Source organism: Euprymna scolopes, chromosome 1 (genome assembly GCF_053919585.1).
Source record: "Euprymna scolopes isolate OS-2025 chromosome 1, ASM5391958v1, whole genome shotgun sequence".
Taxonomy (NCBI): Eukaryota; Metazoa; Mollusca; class Cephalopoda; order Sepiida; family Sepiolidae; genus Euprymna; species Euprymna scolopes.
In genome coordinates, this window is record NC_136482.1 from 184605168 (window position 1) to 184624770 (window position 19603).

At 29.9% G+C, this 19603-nt stretch overlaps 2 protein-coding genes across 2 annotated transcripts in view; one reads left to right on the plus strand and one right to left on the minus strand.

Moving 5' to 3' along the window:
* The window catches only part of LOC145278221 (vacuolar protein sorting-associated protein 33A-like), a 46966-nt gene extending 31720 nt beyond the window's left edge, over positions 1–15246 (plus strand). Inside the window, exons 9-16 of the mRNA XM_080130512.1 lie at positions 744–834; positions 3529–3603; positions 5973–6052; positions 13307–13393; positions 13839–13970; positions 14083–14251; positions 14345–14464; positions 15020–15246. Of these exons, the coding sequence (XP_079986638.1) occupies positions 744–834; positions 3529–3603; positions 5973–6052; positions 13307–13393; positions 13839–13970; positions 14083–14251; positions 14345–14464; positions 15020–15123 (858 nt within the window). The 3' untranslated portion in view covers positions 15124–15246. The remainder of the gene's footprint in view (positions 1–743; positions 835–3528; positions 3604–5972; positions 6053–13306; positions 13394–13838; positions 13971–14082; positions 14252–14344; positions 14465–15019) is intronic.
* A 619-nt stretch (positions 15247–15865) lies between these two features.
* LOC145278223 (ubiquitin-conjugating enzyme E2 G1-like) overlaps positions 15866–19603 on the minus strand; it is a 65486-nt gene continuing 61748 nt past the window's right edge. The window contains exons 5-6 of the mRNA XM_080130513.1: positions 17877–18007; positions 15866–16744 (exon numbers count right to left, since the gene is read on the minus strand). Of these exons, the coding sequence (XP_079986639.1) occupies positions 17924–18007 (84 nt within the window). The 3' untranslated portion in view covers positions 15866–16744; positions 17877–17923. The remainder of the gene's footprint in view (positions 16745–17876; positions 18008–19603) is intronic.

A 19603-nucleotide genomic window follows, 5' to 3' on the forward strand; every position in this document is an offset into this window, starting at 1 on the left:
ATGTAATGTACATTTTGTTGCAATTTAAAACCATTCTTTCATCTAGCAATTAATGATATAGATATAAAATTTTCAATAATTTAAAAAAAAAAAGTGCAACAGAATGTACATTACATAAAATATAAGGAATGGTGCACTTTCTCAAAGTGATGTTACCTCAAGTAACAGCACGAAGCTGGATACTCCACCAGACTAGATGAATTCTTGTCCTGAAATCCAGTAAGAACAAGAGACCACAAGTAAGATATTCTCTAGCATATTTGAATATCTTGCATAGTGTTAGCACCAGGAAGAGGGCTCCTTGATTTTTGAGAATTTGGAATGAAGTAAAATTTTTCTTTCTAAAAGTCGATTTAAATGCATCTTAGATTTATAATCAATCAAGTGCATTTTAGACAACCATCGTTAGATTGTATGTTGGTCACAACCAATTTGGATGTTGTTCAAAGTTTTCTATGCACTTTCAATTAACATTTCTATATGCAGGTGGCACAGAAAGTAGAAACCCTGGACAGAAGTTTGTAAGTCACTGTTGCTAAACACAATTGAATACTTAACCAATGATTTTCTAACCCATCCCTTTTGCTAACCCATTATATTGCTCAACCGATCAGTTTTTGGTAACTCTTGGACACTTCCTTCTCATATATGACTGTGGATATTAACAATATTTAATTTGTTAAACTTATTTGAAGTTGTATAATACTAATACTGGTTGAATGCATTTTTAATTTTAATTCTAGGAACGTCATTCTGCAAATACAGTGGGTGAACTGAGACAGTTTGTATCCAAATTACCACATTTGACAGCCGTTCGACAAGCAGTAGCAAAACGTAAGGATGACTTTTTTTTTTTTTAAGCGTGAATAAAGATAAGTAATGAATTGTCATTTACATTGCCCACAGAAGCAATAAGTATAAGGGATTTTGTTTGTTTGGAGGTGATGTTTTGAACTTCATTGTCTCAGCCTGTTACTGAAGATACTCATGGAAGGAGACAAACAAATTTATCATTAAATCTACTTCCACTTATGGGTATTGACAATCTTTATGTGGTCCTTTTTATGTAAGTACCTGATTTTAGAAGAAAGGGAGAGGTTCAATGCCAACAACAGAATCCAGCTGGTTAAAATTGTCATACTATGCTGATTCATACACATTTATTAGAATTATTACTTTTTAGATGTTGTCTGTCACATTTGAAAGAATTCAGGTCAGTACAGACCAATAAGTCTCCTGTGTCATGAGTAAGTTGTTGGAATCCATATTAAATAAAGGAGTAGTCAACCACCTCAAAAGAAACAACCTTCTTAGTGACATGCAATATGGTTTCTGCTCTGCAAGATCTACAGCAGATGTGCTAATGGTTATATCACATAGGATTAGTGAATCTCTTGACAAAGGTTTCCTTTCTAGGGCAATTGCTCTTGACATATCGAAGGCCTTCGATAAGGTATGGCATAAGGGCCTACTTCACAAGATTTCCAGCTACAGTATTACTGGAAATGTTTTCTCAATCATTAAAGCATTTTTCTCCGATAGGTTCATAAGAGTAGTGGTTGATAGGCAGAAATCAGAGGCCCACAGTATTAATGCTGGAGTTCCCCAGGGGTCCATCCTGTGCCCAACTCTCTTCCTGATCTACATCAATGATCTCCCAAAACACATACTTAAACCATTCGTTGACATCTATGCTGATGACACGATCATCTATGGCAACACATCAAAGGCCGTAAATGACAAAGTTCTCTCTAATTCTCTCTCCTCTGATCTTGAACGCGTGGTACAATGGGGGAAGAAGTGGCTGGTCACTTTTAATGCATCCAAAACCAAGCTTCTATCTTTACATCATCAACGCTCTGATCCCCATCTGGCATCAATTGAAATGGATGGCTCTCGTCTTGGAGAGGCTCCATGTTTTACAAGCTTCTGGGTTTGATCTTTACTCCTGATCTGAAATGAAACACGTACATCAAATCTGTTGCCATGGACGCTGGGAAAATGGTAGGATCCTTCTACCTCTCGAGAAGAGCTCACTACTGATTCAATTCTCTATCTGTATAAAAGCCAAGTACGTCCAAGGATGGAGTACTGCTGCCACATCTGGGCAGGAGCTGCTAAAAACAGCCTATCCTGCCTTGACAGAGTACAAAATAGACTTCGTGGTTTAGTGGGGGATGCCCTTTTCTCTTCCCTGCAACCTCTCTCTGACAGAAGAGACGTTGCGAGCCTGTCTTTGTTTTATCGTTATTTCCATGGCAGGTGCTCGTCTGAGCTCCAATCCCTCGTCCCCCCTTCACAAGAAACACCCGTCTGGCTGAAACTACTGTCAATAATTTTCCCCACTCTTTATCTGTGCCTAAATCTAAACGTAGATTCCATGAACAAAGCTTCTTTCTTAGAAGTGCACGCCAGTGGAACTCTCTGCCACTTGCCTGTTTCCCACCTGACTACAACTTGGACGTCTTCAAGTCCAACATAAACAAACTCCTGACAAACCGCCCCCTTAAGACATTCTATCAAAACCCCCAATACTAATAATTACTACAATACTATCTCATTGATTACTGTACACACAATAACCCTTATCCCTGAGTGGCCTTCGGGCCTTGATAAGTGGTGACCCCCCCCCCCCATGTAAAAAAAAAAAACTATGAAAGGAGTAACATTTGCTTAACAAAACAATCATTAAAAGATGAAATAATTTTTTTTTTTTTCTTTTATATAAATTTTAAATGAAAGAACAAATTTAAAACAATTTTATAATAGATATTGCACATTCTTAAAAAAAAAAATTTATTTTTAAACAGTTTGTTTAAATTTGTATGGGAATTTGTGCTTCCATAAAGATTTTTGTAAAAATATGATGGAAGAAAAAAAAAAAAAAATTTCAATCTATATTAATAAAACGTGTTTATCTGTGTAAATATTTAACTGATAAACTCATAAACTCTTAAATTACTGGTCACCCAACACTGAAATTTACAGGAAATAATAATTGCACACCAAGAATGCATAGACATATTCAGTAAGCTGAAATGCTAACTGTTCATTTCAACTTACCAACATTTTTACATCTTTTTTCTTTGCATGCCCAAATCCAATTCATTTTGTCAAGTCATTTAATGTTAAATCTTTCTTGCCTATCTCTCATTAGCTACATCAGTAGGAGATGCGGCTGGAATGCTAAATGATGGTTTAGTTTGCATTCTAGCTGATAGCACCCAAGTTTTTTTGTTTTGTTTTTTTTTCTTACTTTTGAAATCACTAGTATATATTAGGTACAATATGATAGTCAATAGAGAATTGGCTTCGTAATAATAAATCTGTAATCTGCATGGATTAAAACATTTTACCACCACCCAACCCCACTTGTATTTAATAAATTGATAAAATAAAAACTTTCATAATTGAACAAAAAAAAAATTGTAAAAAATATTTTTGTTCCAAGAATTTAATTGCACAAAAAAAATCATTTCTTTGAAGTTTATGAATTTTGTTTTGCACCTCATCTTTTTTGTTTTATAGATCTCTCAATTGTTGAATTAATTAAGAATGCAATCAATACAGATGGTTTTATTGATTGCCATCAAACTGAAAATGGTGAGTATTTTTGCCTTTTTATCAACAATTCATGATGTAACAAGAACACACTTTCTTTAGATGCATCAGTTCAATCTGAAAACGGATGCATCGGAAGAATGATTAGTGGCAAAATACTTTGTCTAGAATTGTCAGTTCCTCGAGAAAAAAAACAAAAAAAACTGTTCAAATTTCCAATAGAAGTTTACGAAGGAACATGATAAGATGTGCAAGTTCTCAGCCATTCCACTATTGTCCTCTCCACTTGAAAATAGTGCACAGCTTGTTTGCTGTAATACAAATAATAACTGTAGCATTTTGTTGGTGATTTAAACTGAGAATTTGAATTATCTTAAATATTTTACAAACCAAAATAAGACATTAATCCAGAAAAGCATGTTTTTTCTTTGTTCATATTCGTTATTCTGTTTGTCTTTCTTTTTTTCTTTTTTTTTTTTTTTTTTTTTTAAATTGGTTAATTTTTTCACTAAACATTGCATGAAATTATATGAAATACATTCATTGCATAAAAAGGTTAGTGAGCCAAATTTTTTTGGAAGAGTGTTTTATCACTCCAATGAGCTACAATGTTTTGAAATGGATAGGATAATTTTTGCAAATATCTAAAGTTTTTTTTTCATTACTTTTTTCTGAGAATTGATCAAAAGTTAGAATTGATGGTTATTTATATGAAACAAATACAATGACCAATACAACTGAAAAATTCCCCTCAAATTGGCAAAAAACTACACTTGTTCGTTCCCCCCCCCCTCCCTTCTCAAATCGAAATTAATGGTTGTTATGATCCCAACTTTTGCTTTAATTTCCAGGTAAAAATGATCTTTTTTACAGGATGATACAAAGTGATTGAAGATGAGAAAAACTAGACCTTAACATTCTAACAAAGAAATTTTCATACAATTTATTTCAGAAAAAATAAATTGTATTTAGAAGGGTAAATGTAAATTGAAAATAGAGAGCAACAACATTAATGAAAGTGTTGTTCTAAGAAGACGATGGTTGATGTTTTTGAAGTTATAAATTCAGTGAAATGCTAAATAGCAAGTGTCCACAAAATTCCTTACTTGTAAGTAATATATACTTAAAAATGTGCAAACGGTTGAGACATCAATTATACTTGGTCAAATGAAAACCTGAAAATGTTTTTTTTTGTCCCCCCCCCCACCTACTAGAAGTTGAGATTTTAATATTCTCTTCGAATGCCACATCTGAAACTGATTTTTCAAATAATTCCACCTTTGTTCTTCTGGAAGAGTCACATGATCCAAGGATACATATTTGTAAGAGATGAAAAGAAATAGGGGGGGGGGGTACAGGATTTGCCCAGAGATTAACTGCTGTATAAATCTGTACTTGGTGGTTTCTAGAAAATTCTAGTGAGCTCATATTTTTGTAATGCAGCAAATTTATTGGCAGCAGATAAATATTTAACCCCAAGAAACTAAATCCTTAAGGAGATGACCATAACAATTGTTTACATGATTCAATATTGATTGCAGGGAGATGATGTGCTTTACTTGGTTTTTAGAACTTTTCTTCTTGTAATAATTTATGGGTTTTTTTTTTAAATTTATTTATTATTGTCCTATTTGAGATTTAATGCCCAACCAATACCTATAGGAAACAATTAATTCAACACAAGTCACTGCTTCTATATAACAAAACATAAAATTTCAAGTAAAACAAATGGTACCTACGTAATTGTTATGTTGCAAATAGTAATATATCCAAAAATTACAAAATAAAAATAATTATTCATGAAGATATTTGTAAAATCTAGTGATTTGGTTTCAAAATCTACCGATTTGAACTGAAGAATTAACAATTCTCAATTGCACACAAATTCGGTTATTTTTGTTTTATAAAAAAAAATAAAAATAGTTATTTTTTAAAAAAATTCACGAATTATGTTTTTTTTCTGAATAAATTGTCTACTAGTGTTTTAACAGAGTTACTTCCCTTTACTTCATGCAACCCAATGTTTGACCCAGTATGTAACCTTATCAAACTCTTACCCTTATCGAAACTGTTTTTCATGAATAATTTTTCTAGTTTATCGTTTTCTGTAATCTTTGGAAACGACAATTATGTAGGTACCATTTTTGTTTTACTTGAAATTCAACATAAATTGTTATTGAACGCATTTATACTCATTCGTTAAATCACTCGTTAAAAACTGTAAAAGAAAAATATAAATTTTACAAGTTTGTAATCTATTTAATTTGCATTTAATCATATTTAAACTTGAAATAACAATTATTGCTAATCACCAAAGATTCTAAAGCTGTGACGACTCGTGTAATGTTTCAAATTTTTTTATCACTTTTTCTTAAAGATATTTTTCTATTGTTTATTTATTTGCTATCTAGAATTTATTAATGGTATTGATACAGACAAAATAAACTCTTACATTGAAGACTGCATAGCAAGAGAAGAACCTTTGTGTAAAGTAAGTTTTTATTTTTCATTCTTGATTTTAAAGTATTTCAACTGAAGTCACATTAAACATTTTTTTTGTTTTTAATATCTTTTGTAAGAAAAAATTCCATTACAGCTGGATGTCCAAGACAAACTTTAAATTAATTTGTTCTTTTAGTAGAGTATAAGAATATCCTAATAAGGAAAGATAACCGGGTCTTATTATGATTTTGTTTCAAACATACTCTTCCCCCTCATCTATTTTCAGACAAATTTTCTTTTTACAATGTATTCACATTTAAAACTGTACTTGTCTATTTTCATAGTCTGAAAAGGTTTCATATTGAGACATCCTGGTCCCAGCACTAAATATATTATTGCATCATCTCATCTTTGGCATCTGATGACATCTTTTGTTCTCGTCGATCTCTGAAGAGAAGATTTAAAAAAAAATAAATAAAAAATGGCGTCTCTTCAGTTTCATAATTTATTTTATATTTTATTTACACAAAACAAGATATAAACTTTAAAGTACCCCAAAATTGCCCCTTAACCATGGGGTTGGAAAGAAAGAGGGACTTCTTGATTATCCAAGCATGACTGCTTTATCAAAAAAAAATTCAGTGTGTGTGTGTCTTCTTTCATCCCCATAAGTTCTGTTTCCTCCTTTAACATTTTTATTCAATTTCAGTAAAAGAACTTCATTCTGTAACCCCATCAACCATTGTACGTGGGGTGCAGTTGAAAAAGATACCAGTCATACTACCTACAACACCAAGGGCAAGTAGATTGTTAGGATTAAATTGGTATTCAGGCTTTTCTCAAAGGACAATTGTGTATTGGAGGCTCAAGCAGCTTTTTCAATATGCACTTAAAATTTTGAGAACGCATCAATTATTTTCTAATAACTGTCAGATTTATCCCAAACTTATTCTGTTGGTGCCAAGAATGATTATAAAATTTTTTATTTTTTTTAGAAATAATGTTAATACTTCTGCAGATATACACTAGTTTGAAGAATGGTAGAAAGATTAAAGAACGGCTGTTATAATTTGTGGTCTTTTCTTGAATTTCCATGATAGTCAGCAGACATTTCCTTGTGATAATTTTCAGGTCGTATAAGAAGACAGTAATTACTTTTTAAAAAAAATTGGAGTTTTTTTCATTACATTTTGACTAACCTGTTAAAAAATTCAGTATATTCAGTCATATATTTCATGGATTTCAAATTATTATCTGTCAACATTATCAACAAAAAAGTAACCATTTTGCTACTCAGTTTGTAAAACTTTTTTCACAGAAGTCAATTTAATAAAATGGTGCACTCCTTCCAATTAATCATAATATTGAATTAGCTGATAATTTTTTTTAAAATGCAAGTTAGAGATTTTTGTTGAATTGGACAATAAAATCATTTTTCTACAATCAACTTCATCTGATTGTTTAATCGTAACAAAGTAAATAATCAGTAAAAGTGTTTTTGTGAATCAACTGCCATCAGATTTCATAATCAACTTAGATATCCAGAATTATCAAATCTCACCATGGAAGCTCCGTTGTTATTTTGATGACAGCTGTTTTTGAAGAATGATTCTGCACAAAAAGTATTATCTTTTTAATTTGTTTATGATTGATCGATTCACTAAATGTAACAGAAAATAAAACAATGGCTATTTACTGGAATCCTATAAACAATTACAGATGCTCATAAAAAAAAAATGCATATGTAATTTTTGCCAAGAAATATGACAGCCACTGAGCAATAATCCTGTCACATGTTACTAGCTGCAATAATTCAGATTTCTTTTTGAAGGCTTGACTTACTGAATTTTTATTGACAGACTTTTTTTCCAATTAAACTTAAACTATAAAGAGGATACAATTTAAATATAAACAAGCCAAGCATACAGGATCCCCCTCCACGAGTAAATAAATAAAGGGGGAAATAAAATAAAATAACTTACTTTGAACATGACTAAAGTTTGTGCAAATTTAAAAAAAAAAAAAAAAAAAAAAAAAAGGATGGTTATTGAGAAAAGGATGAACAACTTTGCCCCTAGGGAGGCAACCAGAGTTAGCCCAGAAAATCCGTTCTGGCTAAAATTTACTTTCATCATGACTAATGTTTGTGCAAAACTTCAAAAATAAAAATAAAAATCCATAGAAAAAGTACAAACAAACAAATCCATAATGAAAAGAGAAAAGTACGAACAAACAAGAGTGAATTACTAGGTGCAATCCCTCCTCCTTTGTTGGGGGACCAATTAAGCTGTTAGAGGATCAGTTCTGAATAAGACCTTATTAAATCCAGTTTCTTCAAGATTTGGGTTGAATTTTCAAATTCTGAAATGGAATGTTATCTGTTCAAATAAACGCAAAATACTGCTTCCTAAAATGAACAAATATACAAAAATTATTTGAAAGTGTCGTTACTAGAAAGTAACAGCAATGGAAAAGCAATACAAAATTTAGTTTATTCACCTTCATTAGCATTGTCACAAATGGAGATTCATATGAACACCTTTCTCATGATGCTTATGATACTTTTCGAAGAGGTTTTGTTAATTTTTTATTCAGAGATAATGAGTAGCAATAAACACCAACCATAAAACATAAGCAAATTGGAAGATATTTACTACTAAAATATATCTTAAAAACTAAAACACCTTATTGCCCAAAAAATATCATTTCATTAATAAATAATTTTATATATTTGAAGAGTTTGGAGAAAATTTAAAACGACTATTTTTCATAATTTTCTTGAAGACCCATCTTACCCCCTATTCTTTTCAAAGTTTGTTAGTACTCTATTAGGAATTAATCTTAATGTTACAAAATCAACTGGTCCATTGCTTAAAATAAGGCTTCCACATGACGAATATTTAACATTTAAAAAAAATATTTTTAGTACTACAACTAGTAAATAAATCTTGTATTCATTATGATTGTACACCTCTTTTCATAATAGCAGTTTTTAATTACCCGATTTTAAAAAAATATTATCAACAATTCGACTTTCAATATCAGCCAACAACAGCTGTTTACAAAACTTAGGATTACAAGCTGATTTTGAAAAAAAAATCAAAAACATTCTTTTGTTTAAAATTAATGCAGTTGTATTTCTTTTGTAAAATAGTGCATACTTGACTTTAAAATTACTTTTTTGCCAACAATTTAGAAACTTTTTTTTTTTTTTTTAAACCATTAATTTCTTGATTTTCAGCGGCATATTCTGATTTCTTCAAAAATATACTTATGTCAAATTTCATTGCTTACATCTTGTTTTAACAAATTTTTTTTTATTATTGAAAAAGTAAAAAATGTGACAAAACCCAAACAGTTCAAAATAGGAAAGAAAAAGATCGAAACATGCGAAGCACAAAAATCTTTAGTTAAAATTCAAAGATTCACTCTTAGATTATCAAACTCTTTGTGTATGCTATTATTGAGATATTTTAATTTTTTTTTTTTTTTTAATGTGTATTGCTACAACTTTTGGACTATCCTGTAAATAAAGATGAATTGATATTTTTAAACTATTTCTGTTTATCTGCATAAGTTAGGCATTTTTACATTTTTTTTTCTATCTAAATAAAAAAATTTTTCTCTTCATGCCAAAAGAAACTGAAAATTTAAGTACCAAAAATTAACTCTTAAAGCGAACATTTACAAAAACATGAATCCTAATTTTTGGTTTATACAAATTCTTTGTTACATAGTCATTTACCCCCCCCCCCCAAGATTCATGGGGAAAAGAAACTTTTGCATTAATTCAAATAAATAGCTAATTATTAACCTTAATTTGTAATGAAAAAGATAATTTGGGTTGATAGTGAGTGCTTTTTTTTCAATTAAAAAAAAAAATGTACTGCCAAAGACAAATGGAGACTAGACATCTTTAACTTACATTATTCTTAAGAGTTAAATTATCTTCCCTGAAAATTAATTAGCAATTATTTATGAAAGCTTTAATAATTTATCCCTGTGTTTTATATTAAATCAAATTTAATGCTGATAAAACTATTGCATAGATATGAATAACACCAAATATTAATTTATGAACTGTTTGAGAAAATAATTAAGCATAATAAAGTTGTCTGATATAGTAAAGTAGAACCCCGGGATATGGCAATAAAAATTAGTAACAAAATACAGTACAGTATATACTGTATAATCAAATATTATAAATAAAACTGTAAGGCGGGGCAAATACCGTAGCCAGGGGCTGGAAAAAATCATATTCCACACTGTAACCTGTAAAAAGATGTATCCTAGGGCCGCCATATCCCGGGATTCTACTGTATTTCCAAATTCTGTTGCATAATTGATTTAAATAAGCAGATCCTGTTTTGATGGTAAATATAAGATAAAAAAAAATGCCTTTTTATTTTTTTATATATACTAGCAAGTTACCTGGCTTTGATCAGTTGTAAAATACGCTTAAATATTATGTTTTGAATCATGCAGATTTTATATTTATTATTATAGAGCCAATTCTTTCTTTTAATATATAGTGATTCAAAAATAAAAAATAATTACTTGTGCCATCAACTAGAATCGAAACCAAAAATGTATAACTCTCCAGCCTTATCAGTTAGTGTATGACCTAAATCCATAGAAAAAACTGCAAAAAAGTATTTAACCTATAGCCTTTAATTAACACATGTGCAAAAAAAAAAAAGAAAAAAAAGTATTACCGGTTAAAAAGCAAATCTGGAGTGCGCTACAGGTCCAAACATCCTATATATATCAGATTTCAACTCTGTAGGCCAAATATTCAGAAAGGAGTTCGGTAGAGACTTTTTGCGCACATGACAAGGTCACATATATATATTTCCTTTGCTTAAACGTTTCCATCTTAAATTCTTCATAATTATGCAGAATGTGGATAAAGAATTCAGCATAATAGTTAAATGAAACCAATCATCTCATAAGAAACTATAAAAAATAATTAACGCCTTTTTTTTTTTTTTTTTTCAAAGAAATAAAACTCAACTTCAAGTATATATAGATTAATAAATTTTATGAATAGTATATATAAAAGATTTTTGTTTATCAAGCATACAGACTTAACTCACAAATATCAGTACTTAATTAAAACACAAATTTCAATTTTAGAAACAAGCTATCTATAATATAAAATCTCGGTACTCTTGCAAAATTTGACCCGAATCCTCAGGATTCTCCACCATTTATGACTCTGGCTCTACCAGCAATCACCGGGATTAAACCAAGCGTTGTTGAAACGCTAATTTTTTTTTTTGTATAAAAAATGCGACTTTTAAATTACATTTTAGATGATGAGGAGCATTTTGTTTAACATTTGTTGACAAAATAATTTGTAAATTTTCTTGGAAAAAAAACAAAAAACAAAAAAAAAACTAACTTTACTTTCACCTAACAATTTACGGTTTTCATAAAATCATGTCTCTTCTTATAAAAATCAACTTTTGTTTACAAAAAGAAAAGAAAGTTTATTGCCAATTTTCTTTAAAAAACAAAAATTTAAGTTTTCTTAAAACAAAAATTATACTTTCACCTAACAATTTACGATTGAAAAAACATTAATCATTTTTTGATAAAAAATTGTAAAAAAAAATAGAAGTAAATAAATAATACAAAATGCAACTATCCTTAAATATATATTCAGTAAATTTACATTAGGTTTTTATTTTTTTATTGTATTTCTATTTCTTTTGGTTTGTTTGTTTTGAAATTCATCTGTTACTTTGCTCGGCTAAATCTGGTGACTGCCAGTCGAGCCTGAACCATAGTTAACAGAAAATTCCGAGAATACGAGTTAAATTCTGCAAGGGTACCTAAATCTTACCTGTTTAAATTAGTCCTTGCGTGAAAGAGCAGGACACAAAATGTTTTTAAATAATTGAATAACAAAGACTTTCGCTGGCGAGTACTACTATTGACCGTAACCAGTTAGTGTTTTTGACATTTTCATCTGTATTTTTCTCATTATATACTGAATATTTGTTAATGAAACCTATATGAAATATGTTCCTTATTAAATTTGAAAGATTTTTCTATTCTGAAAGTTTTAAAAAATTGCATCTAAAAAAGTTATTTTAAAGTTTTTGTTAAAAAAAAAAAAAAAAATTAGATTTTCTCATTATTCAGACCTGTATTACAGAGAGGGGGTTGCAAAAATGAGTTGGTGTGAGGAGAAATACTAATTGAAATAGAATTTTAAAATATAATCTTAAAAAGATAAGATACAAGTTAGAAAAGCATTTCATCAAAGGCATGAAAATTGTTAAAAAAAATGTTTTTACTATAGGCTTTAAAAATAAAGGTACAAGATTCAATTTGAAATTTATTTATCTTCAAAGTGTACTTTATAAATTTTACAAAGGTATAAAAATTTAATTTAAATAAAAAAAATTACCTTGTATTTATTTTATGTAATGTACATTTTGTTACAATTTAAAAACATTATCTTTCATCTAGCAATTAATGGTATAGATATAAAATTTTCAATGATTTTTTTTTTTTTAAAGTGCAACAAAATGTACATTACATAAAATAAATCCAAGGTAATTTTTTGATTCAATTTAAGTTAAATTTTTATACCTTACTTTGTAAAATTTATAAAAGTACACTTTGAAGATAAATAAATTTCAAATTGAATCTTGTACCTTTATTTTTAAAGCCTCTAGTAAAAACATTTTGTTAACAATTTTCATGCCTTGGATGAAATGCTTTTCTAACTTGAGTATGTATGTCTGCCTAAAACTTTCGACAGAGGCAATGGATTTTCATGAAATTGGTATCCTTTAGAAGCATTAAAAAAAATTGGCTAAAAACATTAATTTCTTTACACTCAACAGGGCACTTTTCTACAAGGAGGGGTTGCTTTTTTTTTTTTACTGACTAGCCTTAATTTAAACCTTTGTCACTTCCAGTTTAGCAACGGATACAATGGCAAAGATGTCACTTTTTTTCTCCTTTGCGGTATAGGTTCGAGCCTGCCTGTCTACTACCACATTTTTGTTTTTGTTCAACACAACTACAAACACCCGGGCAATTAAACTAGTAATATTTAATTTGTGAATTTTTTTTTTGTTTTTAATGCGTCATGGCAAAGAATATTAGAAATAATTTTGGAAGTTTTCACATTACACATCAGTGACAAGGAATTACTATAGGCAGAAGTCAGATGTGAAAAATCCAGGTTAAAAAAAATTTGTGTACACTTTGTTCAATCTTTAGAATAAAATTTCATAATGATTGCCATTTGATAAAATTTTATCAAACATTCTTCTTTTCTTAGGTTCTGCGACTGATTTGTATCCAAGCTTTTTGCAATAATGGACTAAAACCCAAAATCCTAGATTATTATAAACGAGAAATTCTCCAGGTAAATTTTTGAACTATTAGATTTTCTTTTATGTAAATATATTACATACTTAATTGGTCATTTTAAAAACTAAATTTGTAATAATTCTCTCACGGCTTTTTTTTTTTTTTTTTTTTTTTTTTATGTACTTACCACTGAACAAAAATGTTATGTTCCAAAAATTTTATGAGTAAGCAAAAAGGGACTGTCTCATTGCCACCTTGAAAAAAAAAATAAACAAAAGCAGACAAGTCCACAATTCATACTTGCCATGTTAAAAGCCTTGTAATGCTATAGATTCCACATTAATAAATTGTTTCAACAATAAATCTACTTGATCGATGTACATAATTTTTGGAATATGACATTTTCATTCAATGACAGGTATGTACAATTTTTTTTTTTTTTTTTTTTTTTTTAAATCAAGTCGAATTCTAAATAAGAACCAAAATTGTATTTCTTTCAGACTTATGGTTTTCAACATCTTGTAACGTTACTCAATTTGGAAAAAACTGGTCTTCTGCGACCACAAGGACAAAAAACTTACTTGACAATCCGAAAATCTTTACGATTAATTGTTGATGACACCAACGATCAAGTAAGTCTTGTTTGCAGATCATAAAAAGATGTTTTGTTATTTAATAATAAAAACTCAATTTTATCTGATTTTATGGTCGTACCAGTCTGACAATAAATGCATTTTCTTACAGAATCCAACAGATATTTCACATGTGTACAGTGGCTATGCACCACTGAGTATTAGATTGGCACAACATCTTGCCCAGCCAGGTTGGAGAAGCATCACAGAAGTGCTTAAGCTTCTGCCAGGCTCTACAGTTGAAGAAATTCAACAGATACCAGTTGGATTAAGGAAAAGACGTGAGTTATGATTAGCATTGGTTTGTTTTTTTGTTTTTTGTTTTGAAAAAAAAAAAAAATATCCTGATATACATTCTATTTTTTTTTTTGTAGGGAGTTCTTTAACTTCAAACAATTCCCAGAGTGTAACATTGGTCTACTTCCTTGGAGGAATTACTTATGCTGAGGTTGCTGCATTACGGTTCTTGGCACAACAAGACGACAACAGTGTTGGTACGTGTTTTATTTATTTATTTTTTTTTTTTATTTTATTCAATTCATTCAGACAATTGGGAAATTAATTTGAAGTTGATCTATGGATTCTTATTTAGAATTACACTCATCTTGAAAAGCTATGCAGAAATAATTTATGTATGTACCTGTCACGGAACAAAGATGTCATATTCCAAAAATGATGTAAATTGATCAGTAGTTATCTCGTTTTATTTTTTAAAGTTTTAGCAGCCAGTGACTATATTTGTTTAGGATGCATTTAAATTAAAGGGCAGACAACTCTATTCAACTAACGAGATTTATCTTTATCAATGGTTACCAAAAATACTTAATCACTAAAAACAGTAAATTTGATTTTCTTTGATAGTTTTTTTTTTATTAATTTAAATGATTTTTGGAATATAACATCTTCATTCAATGACAAGTACATATATCAAAGATTTCAGTATTTGTTTGCTAAAATATTTGCATATTTAGAAAATTAATTTCCCAATCCTTTTCCTCTGCATATTTTTTTTGAAGATAATTAACATGACTTTTTTTTTTTTTTTGTAGGTGGCACAGATTATATAATTGCCACAACCAAATTAATCAATGGAAGCAGTCTATTAGAATCTGTGATGGAAAAACTGGAACCACCGAAACTGAATCCTTTCTAAGACTGATATATCAAGAAACAAATACTTTTTCAATCCATGAAATTTATTACATATGTTGAGGAGGAGGGGGGGGCCGATTTTGTAACAAAATGTAAATACTTAATAAAAAAGATATTTATGAAATAAGTGTCTTTCTTTTGAATGGTCAGCAAATATTCATTACTCAGTAAAAAGATGAAGTAATGACAATTGAAAATTCCTGTATGCATGAGGAGGGAAGTCAAAGTTCTATAGTCTTAACTATTAATATTGTCTTAAATGAATCAACCATTTCAACAACTGAGGAAGTCGTAGATTTGACATGATCCATGCAAAATTGAAAATGTTCAATCTTGCCAGTTCCTCTAAATGCTTCATAGGTGCTAAAAATAGTGAAAAATCACTTAGCACAAAAGACTGACATTTCCAGGCAAGATTGAAATAGTTTGCATGGAAAAAAAAAAAATCCTAACTGGAAATAATGCTTAGACTTCTCAACATCTGAAGAATTCATAAAAACATTAACTTCATTTTGTTTCCAAAACAAAATAATCTGAAATCATATTTCTTTGGGGAGGGGGTGAATCTACATAGTTAATGAGGTGGAAATGTTTTCCGAAATACAGGCTCTTTATAATTTAATAAAATGTTCTAAATCATGTGGAGCTTTTGACTCCACCTCCACCTCTCCTCATAATATGTAGAAACGTGCAGACTTCAGTTTTCTTTTTTTTTTTCCTTTAAATATAAAGAAATAAAAATCTTGTAAATGAAAAACTTTTTAATTTATAAAAAGAGAAAAAAAAAAAAATGCTACCAGAAAATAGAGAACTTTCTTGAAATGGAATGCCACCAAAGACTGTCCAGGTTTTGATGGTGTTGAGTTGGGCAGCGGCAGTGCATGTTTTGTGTCCACCAACATCTAGCAGCTGAGCCCCCCTCCCCCAAGAGAAGAAAAAAAAAAATTTAAGTGCGGAAGACCAAAAGAAGAAAATAGGGAGAGAGAGAGAAAGAAGACGGAATAAAGAAAACAAAAAGTCTGGAATCAAAAATGCCACTGTGGTGATAATGGCAATATTTCAACCATCATCAGATCTATTCAGAGAATCAAAATAGAAAATGTGTGTTTGTTAAGAAGCTGTAGCCGTGACTGCTACTGATGGAAACTCTTCTCATACGTCGTAATTTTTTTTTTTTTTTTTCACGCAAAACATTGCAAGTCAAAAATGGTGGACAGAATAAGTCCTGGAATTTTGTAATTTTTTTCTTTTCTCTTTATAAGAGAATCTTGAAATTTTTTTATTTTTTTCTTTTCTTTTTTTTTTTTTTTTTGTCATTAAAATTCCTGGCAGCGTTGGCAGCATTTCTATGGCTGTCTGTTAGTCTTTGATGGATATGAAATAAAAAGAATTGCACCAAATCATTTCAACCAATATCGTAAAATAGGGGAGGAGGGGGATCCAGAGTCTGTAGGTGGTCAAATTAGGAGGGGAAGGGGATACACTCTCTGTTCAACAGTACATTCACCATCACCGCCACATATCATCCTCTTGTGGACAGGTCAGCATGCGATGGTGGTGGTTGTGGAAATATTGGTTGTTGCAGGAGGAATTGGTACTGGCCAAATTTTGTTGGTGCTATTCTGAGATACAAAAAGAGAAGAATTTAATAGAAACAATTTTAAAACGGATACAACACTTTCAACAAAACAAAAATCAAAAAATCAAAATATTCAATTGGATTTTAATCATAAATTACCAATATGCTAGTCAAACACAAACGTTCAGTAAAATAAAAAATGCCTACCACAGAAATATTGGCTTTGTTTTTAAACTTTATATTTTTGATTGAAACTTTAACTTCAATAGGTAAAAAAAAGACAAAACAAGAACTTTCATATTTGATTTGGAAAGAAAATCTTTGTTTTTAAATATAAAGGTCGATGCAAAACGTGTTGCGATTTGTAAATGAGGCATTTTAAATAATTGTCATTTAAAGCATATTGTTATTACTTGAATAGTTTTCTTTCAAATTATTAAAGCATCATTCATCTGTTATACTATGAAATGAAAAAAAACTTAATCAACTGCCCATCATCACTTAGCATTACTGATCTAAGATCTTCTAAGAGAATTTGGTTGAAAAATCTTCATTTTGCATATTCTCTTGGTCACTTTCAGAATTACAAAACCATTTAGATGACTTTAGGTTTTAACATCAGTAAGTTTTGATTTAAAGTATGCATCTAACGTATATCCAATTACATCTTGTGATGTTAACCTAAAGCCAAGATGAAACCGGATACAAGTTTGGTGCATATTTTACATCAAACCCTACAAGTGCAGCATTTATAAGCCTGTTTACAGAATTAAGTTAGAACACAAAAGTCATGAAAAAAGATTTTCAAAAAAAATTTTTTTTTTTTTGGGGGGGGGGTCATTTTGAAGACAAAATTTTAAATCTGCAAAAACTTGCACTGACCTGATAACTATAGTAGCATGGAGAATCCTTAATAGATTTAATAAATAGAAAATATTAAATATTTCTGAATATTCCCAAAACCTTATTTCAAATGGAAGGTGAATTTGATCCTGTGCTTTTGTTATATAATCAAATTAACATTGAAATAGACTTTTCTCTTCCTCTTTAAACAAAAATAAACTTTTATTGAACTATTTTCAGTATAAAGTATCAAATAGCAAACTAAAACCAGAAATACAATCATCTCTAATCGAGGCAAAGTTTTATTGAGTTGAAAAGAGGAAGAAGGGTACCTTTTTCTTCTTCTTCTTCCAATCTGAAGCATTGTTGCAAAGTCGTTTTAGTCCACAAATTCTTCTTGGCTTTTTCTAACACATTTGCCTACTTTTCTCTTAAATTCATCTGGATGTTCTCGCCACATTTTCTGAAAAACATTTGAAAATTTTCATTTATTACATTTGCTTAGTTTGGAATTTTTATAATTTAAAAAAAAAAAATTTAGTAATAAAATTTGTATAATATATTTTTTTTTAATTTGAGGTCTACCAATAGATTAAGAAATTCATTTCTAATAAAAATTTAATCGCCTCCTCATGAGGGCAGAGTCAGGCATTGTTTTTAATATGAGAAAAATCTGGATTCGGACAAAAATAAAAATTGCCTGAGTGTAAAAGTATTCAACTACTGACCAGACAGAAAAGTGTAGTATCAGAACAGATACTACACTTTGATCATAGCCAAAACGATTAATATATATTTTTACATTGTTTCAGACAACCATAACCAAAATAACAAAAACCAAATCGATATAGGCATTGGTTTCATAGTTTAATGTATTTTCGAAATATTTATAAAATTTAATATTTTTCACTTTTGCAAACCAAATCAATGTATAAAAATAAGTTTCAAATTAAAAAATTTTGATTTCGGTTGTCCAAAGCAAAACATTGTTTTAACTTGCTGTTAAAAACTGAAGCACTGGATAAACAGCATATAATAGTCATATTTAGAAAGATTATTTTGTCTTTAACTATGTAAAGGTTTTACCAGAAATATGTGAGAAATTAGTTGAAGGGGTGACAATGCTTATTAGTAAAACAAAATTGCTTGTGATTTGCTGTTATTGTTAATACAGCCTCAAAGATAATAAATGGAAACTGGGGGGGGGGGTAAAAATTGCTACTACAAAAAAAAAAACAAAAAAAAAAAAAAAACGAAATTCAATACATTAAAAGAGCATGATAGAAAATGCTTTCATGCAAAAATAAAAAATGGGAAGGTTGCAAAGACCTAGAAATATCTTTGAAATGCTTAAAACATCTAGGATTGACATTCTAATCTTGTGAATGTGATGGTTTGGTTTGGTTTGGTTGTTTTGTTTTACGGCATATCAAACCTTTTCGGGTTATTTAAAATCAAATCCAGTTATTTTGGAAATAGTATTCATGTTATTTTGTAGGTTTTTATTCTTCAAGCTCTCTATATCTTCAATCGCTAGTTTGTAGTGTTTTGCTTTGGTTGTTTTATAGTGGACGTTACCGTTTTGTTCCCTGCCCTGCAGAACATGAGTTTTGCAATGGGAGAAGGAAAAGGATTACAGTATCAATGTTTCGTACATTTTAAGTTAGGAAACCAGTTGGGAAGATAGAAAGAGGAAATGGTAAAAAGGAAAACGAGAGTTGTTGTTTTTGGTTTTGCAGAATATAATTAAGTTTTGCAAAAGGAAATAGAAAAACAAAAAGCATCAATGTTAGGTGCATTTTGTCTCAGGATTGGTTGGTTGTTTTTGTTTTACGGCATATCAACCCTTTTCGGGTTATTTAATGCCGAATCCAAAGATTTTGAAGAAAAATTTTTTTAATAGAATATATTTGTTGTTTTCACGTCGGTTTCTATTTAACTCATAGTTGGGACCCTAACAAGTACTACCACTCCGGGTCAGAGTAGACCTGGGAGCAATGGTAATTAAAGGGTGGCTCCACACTATCCAAAGCCCACAACCTGGGGCCTCACCACTGGA